The following is a 21,423-nucleotide window of genomic DNA, read 5'->3' as shown; positions in this document are numbered from 1 at the left end:
CCGCCCCCCGCTCCGCCCGCGTCCGCGCCCGCGCCCCCATGTGGCCCGTGTTACAGACGCTCTAGACGTGAAAGGCAGGGTGTATGTGTTGGAGCTACTTATGCTACAACGTATGAATTTTTTAATTTCTCTAGAATACAAATAAATTTGGAAATTGTGGTCCATAAAGTAAGGTATCATCATATTTTCATAAGATCAGCCAATATTGCAAAATTATAGGAAACCAAAAGGCTAAAAGATAAAAAACAATCATGAATTATAATCACTCGGGAGCGCGTAGAGGTAAGTCAAATATTATATGCAATATATATTTTCATATCCTATCCTCATATAATGCTTGTGACCAATTGCACTTATTTTTTTTTTATTAATACGAATTGGACAATTATAACTGAATGCAGAGAAAGGTAATAAATGTTTCTTTCGAGGTTATGTTCTTTGAATGGTAACAGTTGAAGTGACCTATGTTTAATATAAAAAAAAAACAAAGATAATGCGCTTTCAAACTATTTTCAAAGAGCAATTTTTCTGATTAGGAAAACCAAAAAGAATTGTAGATCCATCATTGGGTACATCTTCTCCGTGTACTCAGATACCACATAATCCATACGTGTATAATCATCAACAACAGGTTAGCAACCAACGCAAGAACAAAGATTGTATGGAATGAATTAATGAATAAGAAAATTGTGGAGAACCCAGTGAAATATGTGTTGATGATTTTTTTGAAGTATATTTTCTATGTTATTTCAGGTCGGTGCAAATAATGGCGTACCAGAGTATGGTTTTAATGTATCTGAAACTACTTCAGCATATGGTTTTAGTCCATCAACAATAGGAATGTCACCAACAATGCAAGCTTCTATGCCCGCACCTGGCAGTGCTGTACCTCAAGATAATGCATTCACGGGATCCCAATTTGCTACACAACTTCTCAATGAACCTCTAGTAGCAAATATGGCTATGAAGTATGGAGATGCACTAGTGGGTACTGGCAAGCAGCATCTTGAAAAATATTTCCCCATTACGGCGTTGAAATACTATTTTGCTGTTGATACTGATTATGTTGTCGTCAAATTAGCCCTACTTATTTTCCCCTTCACTCAAAGAGTAAGTAATTGATTGAATAATAATGGTAGATCAAGAGTTTTACTGATCAATGCTTTGTACATGAAAATTTGAAAGGATTGGTCGGTGAAATACGAGCAAGATGTTCCTCTACAACCACGGTACGAGAAAAATGCTCCTGATATGTATATTCCAACGATGGCATTTTTGACATATGTGGTGATGGCAGGTTTATCACTTGGAACTCAAGAAAGATTCACGCCAGAACAGCTTGGAATAATTGCTAGTTCAGCATTGGCTTGGGGTTTAATAGAGCTGCTTGTTCACACTATAACACTCTACATTATGAATCTTGAAACAAGTCTACGGACTTTTGATCTTTTAGCATATTGCGGTTACAAATATGTCGGTATCAATGCGGCTTTATTATTATCACTTATTTTTCGGCGATTCGGATATTATACTGGACTCATATACTACAGTATATCCATCGCATTTTTTCTCATAAGGTCTCTTAAACTACGAGTTATACCCGAAGGCCACACCTCATACACTGCAACTGGTAATAAAAGAAGACTCTACTTCATTCTGTTTGTTGCATCCCTTCAACCGTTTCTTATGTGGTGGCTATCTTATCATCTCATTGAGTAAGGAAATACTTTTCAAACTGTCATAACAAATATATGACGGAAATAGATTGTACGGTGATTTATATATATAAATAAAAAAAGCACTTGACATCGAGCAATAAAAATGTTCTACCTTGTTAAATAATCGCTGATTTTTCTATTTCAAATATTCCCGCTAAGACATATATTATATATACAACTGTCGTGTAACTTCCACTTTCTGTTGGTAGGGCGCCGATTGGTATATATATTATTATATACACAGGTATGTTGAACGGCTCGCAAAACCGCAGATATTGAACATATATATCATAAATATATAGGTACGTATGAAGTGAAATTATTAACATGTCAATTTAAAATCAGTTAGCCGTGAAGAACAGCAGTGTGTGGGCGTGGTGCATATAATATTCAATTATTATTGTTGGTATTGAATCTAGTGGACGAATAATGGCGGAGCGCACCAAAGTGACGGCTTTGGCTAACCGGCCTGTCCCTATGAAATTATTTGCTACTTGGGAAGTGGATCGTACACCTCCTAATTGCATACCAAGGTGAATAAATTATTTATTTATATCAGAAAACTAGAAAGTAAAGAATGAGCCTATTTCTAATGTGTCACGAAAATGATAAAAGACAGTGGAGTAGTAAACGCAAACAAAAAATTATAATTGACAAATGAGAAAAAAAAATAAAAAATTATTATTAATAGGCATCATTGGTTTAAAAAATTATCAGATAATGAACGTGCATTCATTCACATCGTTGTGTGCTTTCTGAAAATTGCAATTGAAATCCACGGGAAATCAGTGAGAGTAGTTCTCCACTATAAATATTTACATTAATGATCCTAAATAATTGTTTAGTTTTATTTTTCAAGTTTTATAAATCATCTTTTATGTATCACCTTGATTTATATAATTCGATGTATATTTGCAAATAGGGTTTCCCACTTGATAAGTTGACACCACAATGTGACATTTTTGACGTTTATCCGTCATGATGTAGTAAATCATTATAATTAATTGAATAAATTTCTTAAGAGAAAAAAGAACTTGCCTTGATGGGGCAAGGCATTTTCAGCAACAACAAATTTTTCATGTTAGCAATAGTACGAGTGGTCAAAGAGAAGCTTAGCTTTTGGCATTGTTATTGTGATCCTGATATAACTTGGCAGATTCGCTATGATTTTCACATTTATTATTAAAGCAAGAGAAACAAATAGTAAAGCCAAGTAGATAATAAACAGACGTAAATTGACGTAAAATTCAATCTTAAAACTCATACTATTATATAGTATAACTCTGGTCTTTAAAAAGGGTATAAATGTTGAATGACAATAGCAATAATAATAATATTAATAATAATCAAACCAATATATCTAGGTAGTCAAAGAGTTGGCGTATTGATTTGGTGTCACCGACCACCAGCCAGTTGGCTTGATGTGTAATAATGCATACACAGACACGAGGCAATGCGAATGATAAAATTGAAATTACATATATCTAACGAAATGCAAATGATGCATCGACTTTTATCTTATTCATAACAATTTTATTTGATAATTGAAAATTACCAAACCAAGGAATATATATATATATATATATATTTTTTTTTCTATTTGTCTGATGAAGGCTATGCACATTGACATTAACAAGACTCGTTATACTCCGGCCTTTGGGTGTTGATCTGGCGTCCATCAGCATTGCTGTTAAAATGCAAAGCTCCAAAAGAACATTGCGCTCGAATGAAATGACTATACCGTCTGGAGGAATGCTTGACACAGAGTTGGAATTACAATTTGCCTTACAATATCCCCATTTTCTCAAGAGAGATGGTAATAAATTATTAATATTACTCCAGAGAAGAAAAAGATATAAAAATCGAACCATGTTGGGATTTAAAACTCTAGCTGAAGGAGTTGTTAACATGGCACAGGTAAAATAAAATCATATTTCTCTATACTCATAAAAACAATAATGTAATAGCATATTGTTTTTCCATTAACTATTATTAGGTTTTGCAAAAGGAAATGGATCTTGAATTGGAACTTGTATCAGACAAAGCTGAAAAATATGGTGGCTCTTCAGTGATATTGGCAAAAATTAATGTTATTGGACTCTGTTCGCAACCCGTTGATCAGGACAAACGGCTTATAAGTGATGCAAGTGAACGATTAGGACCCGAATATAGTGACGAAGAGGAGGAATTCAGTTCAGAGGGTGAAGGTGAAGGGAGTGATTCTGAACCAACCCTAGAGGTACATCGACGAAAGAGCCGAACGAAAATGCCTGTTAACGCACGGGTGAGATGATAATGATAATGAAATCAATACATATCACTGTTATATCGCTGGAAAACCTCATTAAAGTTATTTAATTATTACAATAGCAACGGAATTTAAAGCAAAAATTTATTGCTTTGTTGAAACGATTCCGAGTATCGGAGGAATTGGAACACGATCAAGAGGAAATTGGCCAAAAATTGTCAGGTAATGGAGAAAAAAAATACCTTTATACAACGAAAAATAAAGTATGTATATATCTTTCATATGAATTTCACATAGGTGGCGATATGGAAATTGAGGAACTCTTCGATGAGTTGGAAGATTTATCAGAAAGTGGACCAGAATTAGATACAATGTCTGTAAGCAGCACACCAAAGCCATCTCTTCGGCCATTTTTTAGCTCGAGTCGATCTCTCTTGGCGCCTCCCAATACAGGTGAGTTATATTGCTCTAACAGCAATATCTGCAGAAGTCACGGCAATTTTGCTCGTATTTTGTAGAATTTGAGGCACGTTATTTAAACCAGCCGGGTTATTAATTATTAATTATTCATTGACTGATTATTTTATGAGTAAACCATGAACCTGAATCAGTGAATATGTCTTGCACCACAATAACAAAGTTTTATTGTTTTAATTAAATCGATGAAAAGGATTAATAGACATCAAAAATGTTTTTCAATTGATTGAAGAAAAAAAAAATGAATAATCAAATAAATTGGGATTGGCTTTGCACTGTTGCATGGTACAATTCGATAGTAGTTACCAGCGTGGAAAGTACAACGAATTCACCGCCAATAACGACAATATCACAACCAACAACTGGGCAGGTTATCAAGGAGAGGCCACGTGTTGAACACACTACACCAGGTACATGATAATAGAGTATTTTAAAAATTGATAAATTAATCACTTGGTTCACCCCCACGAGAATAACCATTTGAAAAAAACTAATAAGACATGATTATTCTCTGCATGATCATTATTCATTTTTTCTACTAGACTACTACTTCTACTATCTCTACTACTCTACTACACAATTTTTACCACTTTATTATTTATATTCAATAATAAATACGTCATGTATAGATTTATAAAGTATACGATTGAACTTTAAATGGAAATTGATTTTCCAAGTTTATTTCTTTTTATTTATTTTTTTCCCCTAGAAGACGTAATTATTTAAGAAATAATTCAATAATCACTTTTATATCACTTTTATATTATACGTGACGAATAATTTTCACTATTATTCGCAAAACAAAGTCAATAAACATATGTATAAAACTGAAGTCTCTAACTCTCTCCTTAAAAACGTACGTATTCTCATTTTCACTCTATATATTCATTGATATCTGTCTTTCTGTCGTATTGAGTGGTGTATCAGTGACAATAAATTTGTGAGTGATTGCATTATTTTTGTGTTATTTTTCCGCTACCTATTTTGTATATTCTGATGTTGTAATGTGTAATTGAGTAGAGCCAGCGAATTGAATTAATGACGATTAATTGACATGACATTGATTATGATTATCATGGTTATGATATAATATATATTATAATGGAAAAAAAATCATTGTCCTTACATAATTTTGAGTTATGGAAAACCTTACAGAAAGATGCACAGACAGGCAGAGTGATGACAGTTCAAGACGTGCAGACAGTGATTCCCATCCGGAAAATTGGACTGATTTTGAAGCAAACGATGTGGCAAATACAGTGACAGGCTCGCCCCCAAAATTTGATGGCCAACACAGCGTTAATAAATATGAAATTAATGATCGAAAAAGTCGCCTTTTCGCAAGAGACCGAGGAACCCCAGGAAATAACAAGTCTAAAAAGCATAGTCTCAGTGTTGAGCTGAAACCACCTACAGAATTGAATAGTTTAGAAGTTGGTTTGCATTTTACGATTATTTTGAATGATAAATGGATGAATGATTGATAGAATTGAAATTTATTAACAGCCACGGAAGGCGTTGGTGGAGCAGTTGGTACGCATTCTCCCTGATGATTGTCTACCGGATTCGCTAGCGCTTGTATCTTTGGTAGATACTGGTGGTGCTGTGCTAGCAGCTCGTCTTCAAGAGCGCAATCTCAGGGTATTAACTAGTGCATCACCAGCAGATATTCGTGCAACTTTCACTTGTCTCATAACAAGAATCCAAAAATTTTGTAACAGTTCGGCAAAACCACCAACTCCAATAAAAATAGTTATTGCAGGCGGTGATGGATTCGTTAATGCTGTATTGAAACACTATGTTGATCTTTTGAGTTTTCGTCCACCCGACTGGCAGAATTATTTGAGATTTCTAATTGTGCCACTTGGGTCAAATACATTATCCAAATATCTGGCATCTGTTGACACCAAGTACGCAATGCTGTTCGGTGACGAATGGAAAGAACTATTTGAGCGTGAAGTTGGGGGGGCTGCAGAAGGAGCTGCTAGAGTTTCAGAGTATCTAGCCAATGTCGGTCCAACATTATTATTACCAATTGCCGAAGCAATGGTAACATATAGGTGAAGATTGAATAATAAACTATAAAAAAAAAATGAATTTATATTCAATTATACACCTCAGATTATGAATAATATTGATATATGTTATTTTAATTAATTTCAGAGAGACAGATGATAGTAGTCAAATATTCATTCCCTTCGTAAACGACGTTCGTGTTGGTTGTCCTGAAAGCAGTGCTTCAGCTTCCGTTGACCTTGATGAGAGTGGTATTGCAATGTCAGGTTCTCCACCCTCTTTGCCACCAACGTGCATCTCAATGCCACCACCTGGGAGATTAACGCCTCCCAGCAGTCCAAACGTCAGTCAACCACGTGAAGGTTGGGAGCCCGTTGAATTACAATTGGATTACTGGAGTAAATCAACTTCCGGTGATAAAGGAAAAAGCACATTGAGGCAAGCTTTTCGTGCACTTCACGTACAAAGAGTGCCTATTATGGGTGAAAATCCTGGGCCGCATTTGTCAATGAATTACACAACCAAAGAGAAAAAACAAAAAAGTATGTTGGCCATTTTTTTCCCCCATTATTTTCATTCTCATTGTAAAATGAAATATATTGTTTTTTCTCTTTATTGTTTCCTCCTAGTCATGAGATTGGGAAAAAAGAAAGAAAAAGAGAAAGAAAATGAGCCAAAAAGTCAGACAGTCGATGGCGTAACGAGATTGATATGTTCGGCAAAAACTCACATTCCTTTGAGAGGTAAGTTTTACCTTGAGTATATACAACAAGTATACATGATTGTAATTGTTTTCAGTGACAATTGATGGAACTGAGTGGTACGGAGTGAAATTCTTTCAACTCTCAGCACAATGGCAGACGCATATTAAAAATTTTCCAATAGCCATGTTAGTGTACAGACCGCTTCAACAAACTCCGAATTTTATTTGAAAAAGTTGGTAAAATTGCAGGCATTGAAAAGAATTCACAGCAAAACTATTATTATTCCATTAAATTATTTAAAGTTTAAAAATATCTGTTAGCCAATTATAGTAATATACTTATAGTCATGTTCAGGCTGATAAATTATTTCATTATATATCGATGTTTTCAATTTTAGTAACGAACCGAATGACAACCAGCAGTAATATTTTGTATATAACTTTCCCTGAATACTGCGATTGAGTTTTCCTTTATGAAATTTGTCGTCTTCATAAGCCATTGGTTCTAGTCGTAATTTAAAGCTATAAAAAATTTTTATGTAAATTAAATTAAATAATTGTCATTCTATTATTTTTCCATATATTATTCCCAAAAACAACTGTTTCGTTGGTTCAGTAATAGAGTGATCCATTAGTAGGATTATGAAATTCAATAATATGGGGCTATAACACATATGCCCAGCTCAATGCTTACAATAATTGAAGACTTATATTGTAATGATAATATTATAGCATATATTATTGAGGAGAGAATTTTTTGTTCTTTTCTTTTTTTTTTTTTTTTATTTTAGCGACAATCGACCTGCAAACATGTGAATACGAATATATTTGAATTGAGATGATCACAACTGTACTAGCAGATATAAAACTAGCTCATTATTATTCACAGCATTAGATGTCCTTTATGTGCTTACAGAATGATTATTGAGAAGAGGGGGGTGGGCATGGGGGTGGAAAGTACTAAAAAGTTTAATTAAACTAGCTGTATAATTATTCTTATTCTATATAATAGAATGGATTCAATGCATTCAATGGGTGTTGAATGTAATTCATGCTTCGACGAATATATTTGTAATAATTAGAGTATCGTTGACCGGGGAATAGGTTAATACGATTAAGCTCAAGCCATTTCAAACTTGCATATCACATTTATATTTGTTAAATTTCAATTCTCATGCAACTAAAGTGATTAAATTGAGCAAATTCATATTTGGCATATCGAACAGATTATCTGTTGATTAGGTCACGAGAATGTGACATCAGAGAATGAATCAAATTTGCATTGATATAATGCTTGCTATTCATTTCACAATATAATTGAAAAGACTACATTTTCAACTTGGATCGATTTTTTTTTTTTTTTTTTCAATTAAACATAATAAAACATCTATTAAACCTCAATAAATAAAAATAAATTACCAATTCGAGTTATTCACTCTACAGTAGAATTAAGGTAAAAAAGAAAATTCATTACGAGATATATTTGCTTAAGAGAGCTCAGTAAAGATGGAAAAAGCTTATTTAAATGACATTTATCCGATTACGTGTCCTGCAGAAAATACAAAAACTTGTATAAATATGTACTATTTGAATGTGGACATTTGTGAGTTATATATGATACGTCAAATAATGTCCATATATTCATTCTCGTGGATATGGTAATCCATATTCTTTTTCTATACATTGTGAATCATTTAATTTTGTAAAGACAAATAGAAGAACGATTGGTTGATCAATTCATTGACAATGATTATTCAATGGGAATTGTTATTAAATACGGTCTACCATAGAGAAATAATATGGTTTAAATATTGTAAATTATTATATTAATATTTTTGAGGCTAAAATGTGAATGTAATGCAATGTCAAGTACTGCTGTGAATATCCGTTGATGATAGAATAAAACACTGTTTTTTGATCGCTAAAAGATGTTGTAATTCCATAATTTTTTATCCCAGCGCGACAAATAGGAGGGAGGGACAGAGAAATCGAAAAATTCCTCTGCCGTCTTCTGTACAATTATATTAGTCAAATGAAATGAGAGAAATAATGAAAAGATTTTTTCAATCTATTTATTTTTATTTTATTTTTTATAGAGTGTTGATCAATTGTGATAATTAAATTTGTAATTACTTCATGATGACTATAGTTATTATAATTGTGGGGGAAAATTCAGATAACCATCCTTGTTAAAAAAAATTGTTAAGAATAGTAATAAAAGAAAACAGCGAGTTAAAAGAATTTATGGGAAAAATTTATATGATCAATACATAGCAATAAATAAATACACTTGAATATCAATAATTCCATTTAAAAGATGAATGTTAAACGCATTGAAATATATACATAACGTGAATAACAATAACAATAGACTATACTCAGAGTTGAGAACCAGCAGGGATTATTTGTTTTTTTTTATTTTTATTTTATATATTTTTTTCTTCAACGTCAAATAAAAGATTGTTCTTTGACGTTACGAATAGGTGAATAACTGGCACGATTATCTGAATTTTTTGGTAATCATATATACGGATGTAGCGCAAGAGCTCGAGCTCTGAGTCCTCTGTGACCACCAACACCTCCTTTTGGAATAACATAGCCACCAGCGTGTCTCGCTGTTCCCTCTTCCTCTAAATTTCCATTACTTTCAATAAGATCACGAAGTGGCCAACAAGCCAAATGCCGTGATTTGCCGTGACGTGATAAGACATAATATCCTTGTCTAAATAAAAATAAAGGGAGAAAATCCTATAAAATTGTTGGACATGATTAATATGGAAATTTGTTGGGAAAATAATATGTACCTTGAAGATATTAATCCAACGAGTAGTGCCCAGTGGGCTTTATGTCCCCTTTTCAGACAAGGTGCATGATTGAAATCCGAGTCATACGGAATAAGTACCATGGCACCGTGACTAAGAGCATGGGTCAATGCATCTGGGCATGCTTGTAAATCAATTAGAATGTCTGGTCTATGATCTGGTAAATATTCAGCAGCTAGAGTTGCCATATAGTCAACACTGTATACTTCTCCGTGTTGGGTGAATCCTCGAACTCGTGCTTCAGCTAAAAGTTGTCCAACAGATACTGGTTTTGTATACTCTTGTGAAGCCATGGCAAGGGCAACAAGTCCACATCTGATAAACATTACATCAGTGACATAAACAAATATAGAGAAATAAATTATATGGTAAAAAGAGTTGAACTTACTGTGGCCCATCTTGTAAAATTGCCGGCACATGACAAAAATAAGTAATTTCTGCATCTTTTAGTTCGTTTCTTGCTATCAATCTTTCAATTTCCGAATCAGAGGATGCCAAAGTAATTTTTGTCCAAGGTGGCAAATTCACTGATTCACAAACTTGATTATTCTTACAAACAGACATTACCGATGGACTTGGTGGTGGCATTGATGGTGGAGGAGCTGGCATTGTATTTTATTTCAAGATAATATATGTTTTATAAATAATATTTTTGAGTTGTTTTGTTATTCCAAACGATGTTGAAGCGAGCTATTCCTCAAAACTCTTAATTTTTTCATCCCATTTGTTGCATTTCGAAAAAAGACTTGTAAATTTATCTCTCATAGCTTTTCTACACAAACATGACCATGATAGTTGGCAATAATTGTATAGCAATGAGCGCCTCATTGTATCAATCTGAAACATTTGCTACAATTAAAATGCATATTATACAGCAATGTAATTTACAATAAGAAAAAGAAAATTAATTGGATTTATGAAGCAAATGAATTCAGTGATGTATAATTACTCGAACTGAAGTGCACAAGTCCAGCTGAGTTATTGATTTTGTTTGCTCTTATTTCATAAAATGATTTCTCCAAGTTTAATTATGTTCATTATTAAAACTGTCCGACTGTCATAGAGACATTAATTAATGTGCGAACGTGTTAGGGCGTGTTTGGACCATTTAACAGAGATGATCCATCAGTAAAACGGAGGAGGACACTAGCCATATTTTTTTCTGTTTCATTTCGTTGAGGAATTTATTCGGTCAACTGTTGGATCATTTAAGAATATTAAAATACTGGCTTTTACATGGGACTGACCACTGTTACACAGACTTGTAATTATTCTTACTTTCTGTGCTATCAAGTATGAAAATAACCCAAGAAATATACAAAACTGATAGATCAACGCCAGTTGGAAACTCACCGTAAATCACTTCTCGACATTACAAATGAAAGTGTATTTGAAATTCATGTCTAATATAATATAGGTAATAATATAATTTATATTAGATGATTTTATCAATGTGAAATAAATGTCCGTGTACTCCATTATCGTTCATGTTTGAAACAGAAGCAGAGCAGGACAGGATGAATTGAGATGTACATTTCATGTACGTTTCATCCTTAATTTTGAAGCAGTTATCAATTTAACTATCATACATTTTTATGTGTAAAACTCAAAAATTCGACAAAATTAATCAGTACAATTGCTTGAAAAAGCCAGTAAGCTTACAATAAACATGTAAAATTTGTTTTTATATGATTTATGTACAGGTGATAGGTGATATGGCATAGAAGAGGGTGGGCGCACATTGTGTTGTATAGCCGGTGGCTACCAGTAACAATCAAGGGATTAGGTCTCCAATAGCAACCTAGCATTGAAATTGACTGCGGCGCGGTCTTAGGAATAACGCGTGTTGCACCTATTCCCCATTTCTCTTTGGACACCGGTTCACTTTGTTTCATTCTACTTTAAAAATAAATTCATTCTACAAGATTGCAATTTTTTTGCCGAGAATAATTCAATTTAATAAATAAACAATATCCAGTTTTGAGACATAGAGCCAATAGTCAGTTAACAAGTCGAGAGGAAAATATGAAAAAATCATTTTTACATATACAATGAGTCGCATGACGGCTGATGGATCCTTATCTCTGTGAGTATATTGAAAAACTTGTTTTCGGTGTTAAAATAATAGCGCTCATATTTATTCAATGAATTATTATATAATATAAAGTAATCAGCTACTTATAAAACATGAAATAATAACCGGGCCATTCAAATGATTCGCAGGACTACTCAATGGCGAAATATTGAGAATAACGATTTTCAGTCATCGCGGGTCAGATTGTAACGCTTTGCAAACACGTGCACGTGGATTCTCCAAGCGTTATTATATATAGTAGCTATATATACTCCAAGTACATAATACAAACGTCTAACATGAATAATCGTTGATAAATCTATTCGTGTGAAGCACCCATCACGAACAAGAATTTTTTTCACTTCTATAACAATGAGAAATAATATAAAAATTAAAAGTAAATGTCAATTATTCTTTTCTATTTCCATTTTTTGATTCCTCAATGTAATATATCTAAACTGTACTATAAAAAATCACTTTCACTTTTCTATTTGAAAGAGGAAGAAGAATATTTTTTAAATTGAGCGCGAAAAGAGAAACAATAAATTAATGCCATTAGTGGGAATGTTAATACTTCATGTGTTGACCTTGTCGTGCTCTCGGCTATTAGGATAGGGGTTTTTTTTTTTTTTTTTTTTTTTAATTTAAATCGTTAGCCAGTTGTTGTGACCCAGTGGTTGCCATAGTATCTCAGTGACCTGGTCAATCTATAGCCACGTGGTCAGTAACCAATACCATTAGATTCGATCATCTCCTCATAGGCGAAATGTTTTGAGTACGAGTAGAGATTTTAAATTTCGAATGGGCGAGATTTTGAAATACTAATTTGATAATAGGTTTAGCCATTGAATTTTTTCTAGTTGATTGAATTAAAGGCGAAAGGGAATATTTTTCATAAAATTAATGGGAGAATTGAAGCATGTGGTAAAAAAAATTAGAATGCATGGGCAATGCCAATGTATGACAAGGAACTCACCCTGAGGCAGTTTGATGAGGTGTCACTGACAGTGGAATGGATACAAAGACACCACTGATACCGTTGAAGTATCAGGAGAAAAGACACTATACAAAACAAGAGCCGATTACTGAAGATTTGTCTTTACCACCTCTAACACAGCCCTTGAATGCTACACGTAAAAAAGTAAATGGTGAAAAAAAGGTATGAGATCTCGTATCTCATTTCCATTTGTCAAAAGTATTTCACCATAGCTTGAATTTTCATTTTTTTAGCAGGTGAAGAATTTGGATTCACAGTGGACGAATGGTGGACTGTATATGACTAAAAATTCAGACGATAAATCGAAAAAACTACACAGGTATAGATTGAATAATTGATGATATGATGATATTTCAATAAGTGATGAAAAATATAATAAATATAATAAATTTTTCAGAGTACTCCATATTGGTGCAACACCACTGATGCACGCTTGCCAGCAGGGTGATAGATCCCGAGTACTTAGACTCCTCAAAGAACAAGAGGATACCGTGCATTATCGTGATCGAACTCTGAGAAACGCACTGCATTACTGCATGGATGCAAGTACTTGTGGTGCTGTTGCTTCCGCAGCACCACAACTTGTTAATGCACCAGATGCCGAAGGACATTCACCACTTCATTTGGCAGTCATTGCTGGGGACACGCAGCTGGTTGCTGTATTACTTGCCAATGGTGCCGATGTCAATGCCAATGATCTTGAGGGACATAGTGTTTTACATTGGGCAACGGGTAAAGTAGCTTGTGTCAAACGATAATTCTATTGAATCTACATATTTAACAGCTAAATAATACATAGATGTATATAATCGAGATAAATCAAATGAATAGAGTGATTGGTAAAGATAAGGTTTAATATAAATGAAGGAATGAAGAAATATATATTCCAATTTGAGTTGTCATTTGGGGTCAGTGGGTCAGCTCGTACACGGATATGTTGACTTTATTAGCATTTGATATATCACGCGAGACCTCGATTTTATCAAACTATACTGGGTGAGGGATAATTCACCATCTAATTCACCATGTATACTCATAAAATTTAACTTACTACTTGAAAAATCTAAAATTATATAATTATTTGTTGGTGGTGAATAAACGTTGCAGTATGTGGAGAGGCTGAGTGTGTACGTTTAGTATTAGCGGCAGGCGCAAGGCCATCAACGCCAGATTTACGAGGAGGTTCACCACTTCATTACGCAGCACAATGTTGTGGTGCTGCAGTTACCGCAGAGCTATCTGTACCTAAAAAAGTGGGTTTGAATGTATTGCATACTTTATTGGAATTCGGAGCTGATGTCAATGCTAAGGATGAAGATGGCCGTCAGCCGATTTTGTGGGCAGCGAGTGCTGGTAGTGTTGAAGCTGTTTTAGCCCTTGTAAGGTAATGTTCATTGAATTTAAAATTGCAAAGGTTGTTTACGATAAAAATTATTGGAATGTGCATAACAGAGCTGGAGGTTCAGCAGCCGCCGGTGCCACTGACAAAGATGGTCTTACTGCTCTCCATTGTGCTGCATCACGTGGTCATGCTAGATGCGTCGAGGCATTGGTAAATCTTTGTGGTTCACAACCAGATCATGTTGATGATAATGGCTGTTCTGCACTCCACTATGCCGCAACACTTGGTCATGCCGATGCAACTGCACTCCTTTTACGCCTCGGAGCTAATCCAAATCGACAAGATCGCAAGGGCAGAACGTAAATTAATTCGTTAAATTCAATCAAATATATTATATTAATATCATTGTTTCCTTTCTCTCATACAATAATGATGATTATAATAATAATAATGATAATTCAGGCCTGCGCTCTGTGCAGCTGCAAAAGGTCAGTTGGAAACTCTCAAGATTCTTGCTCAGCACGGGGGTTCCCTGCATGCCAGAACTATTCGAGGAACTGGCGTTGCCCACGAAGCAGTTCTATCAAGTCGTATTGAACTGATACAGTGGCTGGCGAAAAAAAAACCTAGCACCCTGGATGTGGCAACCAATGATGGACGAACGCCTCTGCACGTTGCCGCCCTCCATGGTTACTTGGATATTTGCAAAGTACTTTTAGATCATGGAGCAAGAACAAATGCCGTTTTTCAAACACTCAAGAGTGGATCAATGACGGCACTGGATGCCGCATTGTACAGAGGGCATCGAGATTGTGCTAAATTGATTCAAATGCATGGTGGTATAACCGCTCATCACGTTTGGACACATCGAATGCCACCAAATAGAGGTATATATATTAAAAATTCATTGCATTTTAAATTTTAAATCAGTGCATTGGAAAAAAAAAAATGTGATGAATTATTTTTTCCAATAGTTTTTGCGGCAAAAGTTAAAATTGAACGAGCTAATTCGAGTTCTCTCAGCGACAGCGACTCTAGTCGTAATCATAATAATAATAATAATAATAATAATAATAATAATAATCATCATCATCATCATCATCATCATGATCAAGCAGCCAATGTGTATATTGAGGAACGTTGGATTAAAAAGCGAACTCGTAAACATAATAGTACACCAAAAAAACATGAACAACGTCGAGGTAGTAGGAGCTTTAGTGAGGAAGAGGTACGATTTTCAAAAGACTCGTGCCGTGAACGACGCAGACGCGCCAAGAGCGAGTCATCCAGATATGAGGGGGGTTCAATCAGTGTAGAAACCACATGCAGAAAAAAGTACTCACAGCATGAATACAGTGAATCATCAACTGATGATCAAAGCTCTGACGATGCAGATCGTGATAGACAAACTTCTCGGACAAAACGGATCAGTAGTTTGTCAGGGGAACCAAGTCTCAGCGATGATAGTTTAGAAGTTATTGTTGTTAAAAAATCAGTGGAAAAGAAATTGGAAAGAGTCGAATACTCTGATGGAAAATTAAAAAAACCACGAGGAAAATGCCGAGAAACAAGAGTTAAAGAAAGTGAAAGTCGACGTTCACGAATAAAATGTAAAAGTGATAAATTGAAATCAAGACCCAGCGATAAAGATATAAGAAGAACAACCATAAATGATCTAGATGAAGGGGAGATAAAAAATTCAGACTCTTCTATGAAACAATCGGCAAGGGAATTTGATAAAAAAATGAAGAAAGATGTAATGGATAGCACAAGTCAGGAAACTGTCGAACGTGTGACCGTAACGGCAATAGTTCATAAAGATCAATCACCGGATACTCCAATAATTGGTACTCATAGTAAAATTCAAAAAGATACACAAGACTCTGTGATAAGCGAAAATACAGTGAATATGAATTATATCTTGGAGAAAGCGGATGAGATGCAGAATGCGCTGATGACAAAAGTAGCAGATATGAAGAGAGACGTTGAAGATATTCGGCGACAAGTTAATGAAGAGAGCCTATTGAGTGAAAATAGCAAAGATGATTCCCCGTTAAAAGGTAGGGAAGAGGGAGGGACGGATGATATTGTGAGCTATCCACCAGACTCCCCACAAGAATTTTTACAGAATCATCCAGCGGAGGACAATGCCACCAGCGAAGAATCATCTCTGGGCAGCGATAAGCATGATGATAATTCAATGGTTAATGAACATCCTGTTCAAGTCCTGACCTCTTCAACTAAATTTAACAATATTGTAGGGGAAAATCAATCAATATGTATTGACAACTCATCAAGTGTCACATCGCCAAAGGCAACAAGCAATTCAGAAGAAAATATTCACAAAATATTTAATGAAAATAATGATGGTAAGAAAAAAAATGAACGAGATCAAGTTGATTATGAAGAACTTACTGTTGAAGTCAGTGGGAAAGATGAGGTATGTCAAACGATTGACAAACGATCGACCCCATCCAAAAATATGAATAGGTTAATTGATTCACCACCTTCCACGGCTAAAAGCAACACTCTCAATAAAACCGCCAAAGAGCTTTCACCTGACCGCAGTGCAATTGTTGCAGTTATTGATAGTCCCGAGTGGGACGAAGAAGACGAACAAGTTGCCAAAGAAATTCAAAATGTAGTTGAAAATAATGATGAAGTTGAGACTGAATTGGAAAATAACAATGAAGACGATGATTTAGCAGTTTTGAGAGTTTTACCAAGTACAAGTGAAGAAGAAACACCGAGAGAGTCAATAAAAGCTAGGTTGAAAAAATGTAAATTAGATGTAGTGTCTCATGTGGAAAGAAGAATAGGCGCAATGAGTCCTAAACGATTGAGTAGAGATAGAAAACAGCGTCGAGATAGTGGAGGACGGGATAGTGGTATTGAACCGAGTCCCCGTGTTTCAAAGATTCCAAAACCAACTCTAAAACGCTATCCCAATAGTGAAAAACAGCGTACATTAAATATGAAAACAATTCAACGGGATGTTCAGATTAATTTACGGCGATATCATCTTGAAAGAAAAATATTCTTTCAACTTATGGAATTGAAAAGACTCCAAATCCAACATGGAAGGGCCAATGAACATATTTTAATAAAACGACAGGTGGACAATTTCCATAAATCTGGAATGTCTGGTCCAATTCTGGGAGTAGCTCGATATAATCAGCCATTGACATTCAGAGATTTTGAAGGATATCTATATGAACAATTGCGACGTTTGCAGAGAAGACCAGCAACGCCAGATTGGTGTACTGAAGCTAAGCAATGTACTCAAAAAACACATCGTTGTCATCATGCTACTAGTGCTTACACATCTCTACCGATGTATACATATCGTAAGTATGATTATCGGATTAAAAAAAATTATAATGCACTAAAACGATTAATTATTGCAATGGAGGTAGTGGAAGAAATGTTTATCCCTTATTAGAACTGGCCTGCGTAGTTTGATGGTAGATTATAATTGCAGTGGATGGAGGAGACCAAGAACGAGAGGGAAGCACTATTCTTCCGAGGATAGAGACTCGGGGGAAGGGTCGAATGACGGTAGATCTATGTTAATTGAAGGAATAAGGATGAAGAAAAACTATTTTCATGATTGTCCTTAACTTTTTTTCTCATTGAAAAACTAGGTTGAAGTTAGCAAGGGTGAAGCGAAACAGGTGATTGCATTGCCAGCGGAGAAACTGGATCGCACAAAGCGCTACTTCATCACATTTACCGTTAAAGGTGAAGCACAAAATGGTAATGATGTACTCGATACTCCACATAACGCACATAGAAATACTAAAAGCGGATAAATACTGCCATAACTTTGACTAAAATGCCTTGCCATCTATTCAATTAACTTAATTATTATGATTATACGTATGTAAAAAATTGTCATGCAAGCACAAGTGGTTCAAGGTCCTCCTACACTTGTGTAGAGATTTGGCATCAGATATAATTGTTCGTTATATATTAATTGGTGAAAATATATCTTTGTGTTTCATTGTAATGAAAAAAATATTGAATAAATATGTAGAGAAGACCATTATGTTACACTGTCATTTTTTTTCCTTATGCATAGTAATAATAATGACGAATAATTGAATGTACATGTACAATAATAATTTATAATTTGTGTACATTGACATATCTTCAACGGCTCCAAGTGTCCGAGTGTATAATTTTATTTTTTATTATTTAACATAGGTATATGTATTTGATACTTATAGTTGCCGTACAGGTATGTTTTTTTTTTTTTTTTTTTTTCCCACCAGCTATCGATCCTGCGTGACGTAGTTGTTTTCTGAGATGCATAGTCAGCGAAACGATAAGAGACCCATTTTAGTCATGTTAGTTGGCTCTTGGTATAATAAACAGCAATATTGCAATTTTTAAAAGAAGGCTAACCTGTTTTCTTTTTTTTTTTTTTTAATATTCTGATAAATAATGCTGTTTATAGTCATATATATTATAGACTCATTGGATCATATATTGGTATGAATTCATAATACATTCATAATTAATTGGGGTAAAATAGCCTTCGCATGGACAAATGGCTCCAAGATAGAAAGCTCTGGCTCTTTGGAAGTACACTACCGCTACTGCCAAGAAGGTCTGTGTTCATTAGCAATATCCTCCTCATTAGAAAACATTTTATTCTGTCATAGTGTTGTGAATGTTTTTTTTTTGTCATGTGTTTCTCATCAATGATGGTTAAATCGCAAATCCCACCATAGCCAGTTGAAAAAAGTAAAAATTAATTCAATGTCTAGTCTAACATGAGCCAGGCCATTGATTAGGACCTTGATGGTCATATCAGCTTTTGCCTTTACATTACTATCGATTTTAAAAACAACATTATTGTACACATGGTTTAGTTATGAAAGGTATGTAAAGCCGTGTGTAGAGCATATGCTGTGATGCGAGCTGTACAGGCGTGTTTATCAGTATTACTTGATATACCGTTGAGTGAGCATTGGAGGAGTGCAGAAGTTTAGAAGATCGCGACCATGAATTTTATGCTGGAGATGCTGTAAGTTGGCGTATAATATATGGAAATTTAATTTTATTTTCATATTGCGGCAATTGAAATGTATTAAAAATTTGGGAGAGTGGGGAGTTTTCTAAATAATAAATAATTGTAAGCCAAATTGGGATAGCGCGAGCGCGCGCGCGTGCTTGGTCAGTGTAGGTATTTGGAGTACATCATGTACTCGAGGTATAAGCCCATAAGGGGTTTGACCCCTGGTCAATGGCGAGAACAAGGCTAGTCAGTCTCCAACTGTGTGACATGCTATTTGCGCAGCAGTTTGCATTGCCCTGCCTAGGGAGGCATAAGAAGTCGGTATTCAAAAGCTTTCCTTTGAATAATATTATTATTTTCCATTTTTAATATTATTTTAAAAGCAATGGCATTGAGCAAATAATTAAAAAAAAAATATTATAAACTTGATGTTATCAGATCTGGCGCACCGAGTAAAACAATGGAAAGATATGAAAGATTGGCACGGCTTGGAGAGGGCAGCTATGGGGTTGTTTTTCAATGCCGAGACAGGCAGACAGGAAAATTAGTAGCAGTTAAAAAATTTCTACAGACAGAAGACGATCCACTCATTCGCAAAATTGCCCTTCGAGAAATTCGTTTACTCAAGGTATAAGTATGGAAATGTTAAAAAGTCATGTAAAAAAAAAAAATCTTTAATAATAATTGGAAAAATAATTGATGAAGTGAAATGATTCCGTATGCGTTCCTTTCACATATTACTCATACAGAACCGAGAGAGTGATGGCCGTTGGTCAATATACCGGTACCGGTCAATATGTGTAGCGTGTAGCCGACATGTTGAGGATTGCTTATCCGAAAGGAATCGCTTCCCAATCGCTTACAATCAATTCTCATGAATATATGGTGACCTTGTCATAGTGAACGAAAGGGAGAAACAAATTGATACAATTGTTATATTATTGTTGAAAGGTATATCTTGTGCTTATATATCTTGAGCTTTTATTACTTTCAGAATTTAAAACATCCCAATCTGGTGAATTTACTAGAGGTCTTTCGGAAAAAAAGGAAATTGCATTTAGTATTTGAATATTGCGAGCACACTCTTCTCAATGAAATGGAAAAATATCCCCACGGTTGTCCGGAGCATCTAATACGACAATTGAGTTGGCAAATTCTCCAAGGAGTGGCATATTGTCATAGATTGGGATGTGTTCATCGGGATGTGAAACCCGAAAATATTCTTATTACTGCAGACGGTGTTGTCAAGCTGTGTGATTTTGGTTTTGCACGGATGCTGAGTCCCGGTGAGAATTATACTGAATATGTGGCTACCAGATGGTATAGGGCACCAGAATTGTTGGTAAATTATTGGTATAATAATATATAATAATATATAATAATATAATAATAGATCATATAATTGAAAAGTGTGGATGGATAAATTAATTTAACCTATGTAACTATTCAGGTGGGTGATACCCAGTATGGAACACCAGTTGATGTTTGGGCAATTGGATGTGTTTTCGCTGAGCTGATCAGAGGCGAGGCTTTGTGGCCAGGAAAGTCTGACGTAGATCAATTGTACTTGATTCGGAGAACACTCGGTGATCTTCTACCTCGTCATATGACAATATTTCAACAAAACGAATTTTTCGCTGGTGTTACATTACCCACTCCTCAAACATTGACGCCACTCGAAACAACTTTGCCCGTTACACCTAGTACTCCAATACATATTGACTTTCTCAGAAAATGCGTTGATAAAGATCCTGAACAACGCTGGACATGCGATCAATTATTGCAACACATTTACTTTGAAAATTATAGTTTTAGATTTCCAAATGGTCAGGAGATGCAGCAATTTGAAAAGTTGAAAAAATATAGAGATAGTCGGCCTAGGGTAATTTTTCAAATTCTCAAATTGAAATTCTATAATATTTCATCTGACGTAGACGATTATTTATATTCTCATTAATTTCAGAACTCAAATGCTACAACATTCAATACTATGGTACTCCCAC

General features: G+C 34.8%; 5 protein-coding genes across 12 annotated transcripts; 4 read left to right on the top strand and 1 right to left on the bottom strand.

The window, feature by feature from the left end:
* Positions 1–57: 57 nt before the first annotated feature.
* On the top strand, positions 58–1,839 carry Yif1 (Yip1d-interacting factor 1). Its single transcript, XM_011311825.1, has 4 exons — positions 58–282; positions 537–631; positions 754–1,110; positions 1,186–1,839. The coding sequence occupies exons 1-4, from the start codon at positions 252–254 to the stop codon at positions 1,717–1,719; spliced, it is 1,017 nt and encodes a 338-aa protein (XP_011310127.1). The 5' UTR covers positions 58–251; the 3' UTR covers positions 1,720–1,839.
* Positions 1,840–1,895: 56 nt separating this feature from the next.
* Positions 1,896–8,614, top strand: KrT95D (phosphofurin acidic cluster sorting protein KrT95D). 3 transcript variants are annotated; one of them, XM_011311821.1, is made up of 12 exons: positions 1,896–2,020; positions 2,138–2,251; positions 3,332–3,635; positions 3,715–4,002; positions 4,089–4,188; positions 4,264–4,419; positions 4,743–4,853; positions 5,599–5,876; positions 5,950–6,503; positions 6,607–7,001; positions 7,089–7,202; positions 7,258–8,614. In XM_011311821.1, exons 2-12 carry the CDS (start codon positions 2,148–2,150, stop codon positions 7,389–7,391), a joined length of 2,538 nt encoding a protein of 845 aa, XP_011310123.1. In that variant the 5' UTR covers positions 1,896–2,020; positions 2,138–2,147; the 3' UTR covers positions 7,392–8,614. The 3 variants fall into 3 exon arrangements, with proteins under 3 accessions (XP_011310123.1, XP_011310124.1, XP_011310126.1); XM_011311822.1 differs by lacking the exon at positions 1,896–2,020 and having other exon boundaries at positions 2,056–2,251; positions 4,746–4,853; XM_011311824.1 differs by lacking the exons at positions 1,896–2,020; positions 4,743–4,853 and having other exon boundaries at positions 2,056–2,251.
* A 789-nt stretch (positions 8,615–9,403) lies between these two features.
* Positions 9,404–11,426, bottom strand: LOC105270705 (UPF0692 protein CG33108). 2 transcript variants are annotated; one of them, XM_011311815.1, is made up of 4 exons: positions 11,338–11,426; positions 10,373–10,821; positions 9,967–10,299; positions 9,404–9,884 (listed from the first exon to the last, which is right to left on the bottom strand). In XM_011311815.1, exons 2-4 carry the CDS (start codon positions 10,591–10,593, stop codon positions 9,683–9,685), a joined length of 756 nt encoding a protein of 251 aa, XP_011310117.1. In that variant the 5' UTR covers positions 10,594–10,821; positions 11,338–11,426; the 3' UTR covers positions 9,404–9,682. The 2 variants fall into 2 exon arrangements, with proteins under 2 accessions (XP_011310117.1, XP_011310116.1); XM_011311814.1 differs by lacking the exon at positions 11,338–11,426 and adding an exon at positions 10,934–11,330.
* LOC105270706 (ankycorbin) lies at positions 11,330–18,442 on the top strand. Of its 5 annotated transcripts, XM_011311818.1 has the most exons (12): positions 11,384–11,401; positions 11,485–11,524; positions 11,688–12,070; positions 12,208–13,217; positions 13,289–13,374; positions 13,453–13,787; positions 14,163–14,439; positions 14,508–14,756; positions 14,860–15,284; positions 15,372–17,744; positions 17,879–17,955; positions 18,042–18,442. In XM_011311818.1, the coding sequence occupies exons 4-12, from the start codon at positions 13,071–13,073 to the stop codon at positions 18,207–18,209; spliced, it is 4,137 nt and encodes a 1,378-aa protein (XP_011310120.1). In that variant the 5' UTR covers positions 11,384–11,401; positions 11,485–11,524; positions 11,688–12,070; positions 12,208–13,070; the 3' UTR covers positions 18,210–18,442. The 5 variants fall into 5 exon arrangements, with proteins under 5 accessions (XP_011310121.1, XP_011310118.1, XP_011310122.1 ...); XM_011311819.1 differs by lacking the exon at positions 11,485–11,524 and having other exon boundaries at positions 11,330–11,401; positions 13,292–13,374; XM_011311816.1 differs by lacking the exon at positions 11,485–11,524 and having other exon boundaries at positions 11,330–11,401.
* Positions 18,443–19,505: 1,063 nt separating this feature from the next.
* LOC105270702 (cyclin-dependent kinase-like 1) lies at positions 19,506–20,963 on the top strand. Its single transcript, XM_011311811.1, has 4 exons — positions 19,506–19,737; positions 19,859–20,048; positions 20,415–20,706; positions 20,871–20,963. The coding sequence occupies exons 1-4, from the start codon at positions 19,649–19,651 to the stop codon at positions 20,876–20,878; spliced, it is 579 nt and encodes a 192-aa protein (XP_011310113.1). The 5' UTR covers positions 19,506–19,648; the 3' UTR covers positions 20,879–20,963.
* The last annotated feature ends 460 nt before the right edge of the window (positions 20,964–21,423 follow it).

The sequence above is a fragment of the Fopius arisanus genome, unplaced genomic scaffold (genome assembly GCF_000806365.1).
Source record: "Fopius arisanus strain USDA-PBARC FA_bdor unplaced genomic scaffold, ASM80636v1 scaffold00092, whole genome shotgun sequence".
In the NCBI taxonomy this organism is placed as follows: domain Eukaryota; kingdom Metazoa; phylum Arthropoda; class Insecta; order Hymenoptera; family Braconidae; genus Fopius; species Fopius arisanus.
The sequence above is the reverse complement of the archived record's forward strand: the minus strand, read 5'-3'. Positions and strand labels throughout refer to the sequence as shown.

What these genes read in the sequence shown, in the direction of transcription:
- Yif1 (XM_011311825.1), top strand. Translation starts at nt 252, where the DNA reads ATGAATTATAATCACTCGGGAGCGCGTAGAG. An exon ending in TGTATAATCATCAACAACAG is followed by an intron (nt 632 to 753) that starts GTTAGCAACCAA and finishes ATGTTATTTCAG; the next exon opens with GTCGGTGCAAATAATGGCGT. An exon ending in TTTTCCCCTTCACTCAAAGA is followed by an intron (nt 1,111 to 1,185) that starts GTAAGTAATTGA and finishes AAAATTTGAAAG; the next exon opens with GATTGGTCGGTGAAATACGA.
- KrT95D (XM_011311821.1), top strand. Translation starts at nt 2,148, where the DNA reads ATGGCGGAGCGCACCAAAGTGACGGCTTTGGCTAACCGGCCTGTCCCT. An exon ending in TGTTGAACACACTACACCAG is followed by an intron (nt 4,854 to 5,598) that starts GTACATGATAAT and finishes AAAACCTTACAG; the next exon opens with AAAGATGCACAGACAGGCAG. An exon ending in AACTCACATTCCTTTGAGAG is followed by an intron (nt 7,203 to 7,257) that starts GTAAGTTTTACC and finishes AATTGTTTTCAG; the next exon opens with TGACAATTGATGGAACTGAG.
- LOC105270705 (XM_011311815.1), bottom strand. Translation starts at nt 10,593, where the DNA reads ATGCCAGCTCCTCCACCATCAATGCCACCACCAAGTCCATCGGTAATG. An exon ending in ATTTTACAAGATGGGCCACA is followed by an intron (nt 10,300 to 10,372) that starts GTAAGTTCAACT and finishes AATGTTTATCAG; the next exon opens with ATGTGGACTTGTTGCCCTTG. An exon ending in GTTGGATTAATATCTTCAAG is followed by an intron (nt 9,885 to 9,966) that starts GTACATATTATT and finishes ATTTTTATTTAG; the next exon opens with ACAAGGATATTATGTCTTAT.
- LOC105270706 (XM_011311816.1), top strand. Translation starts at nt 13,071, where the DNA reads ATGGATACAAAGACACCACTGATACCGTTGAAGTATCAGGAGAAAAGA. An exon ending in TCGAATGCCACCAAATAGAG is followed by an intron (nt 15,285 to 15,371) that starts GTATATATATTA and finishes TTTTTCCAATAG; the next exon opens with TTTTTGCGGCAAAAGTTAAA. An exon ending in GGGGGAAGGGTCGAATGACG is followed by an intron (nt 17,956 to 18,041) that starts GTAGATCTATGT and finishes TTGAAAAACTAG; the next exon opens with GTTGAAGTTAGCAAGGGTGA.
- LOC105270702 (XM_011311811.1), top strand. Translation starts at nt 19,649, where the DNA reads ATGGCGAGAACAAGGCTAGTCAGTCTCCAACTGTGTGACATGCTATTT. An exon ending in TGCCTAGGGAGGCATAAGAA is followed by an intron (nt 19,738 to 19,858) that starts GTCGGTATTCAA and finishes TGATGTTATCAG; the next exon opens with ATCTGGCGCACCGAGTAAAA. An exon ending in GAGAAATTCGTTTACTCAAG is followed by an intron (nt 20,049 to 20,414) that starts GTATAAGTATGG and finishes TATTACTTTCAG; the next exon opens with AATTTAAAACATCCCAATCT.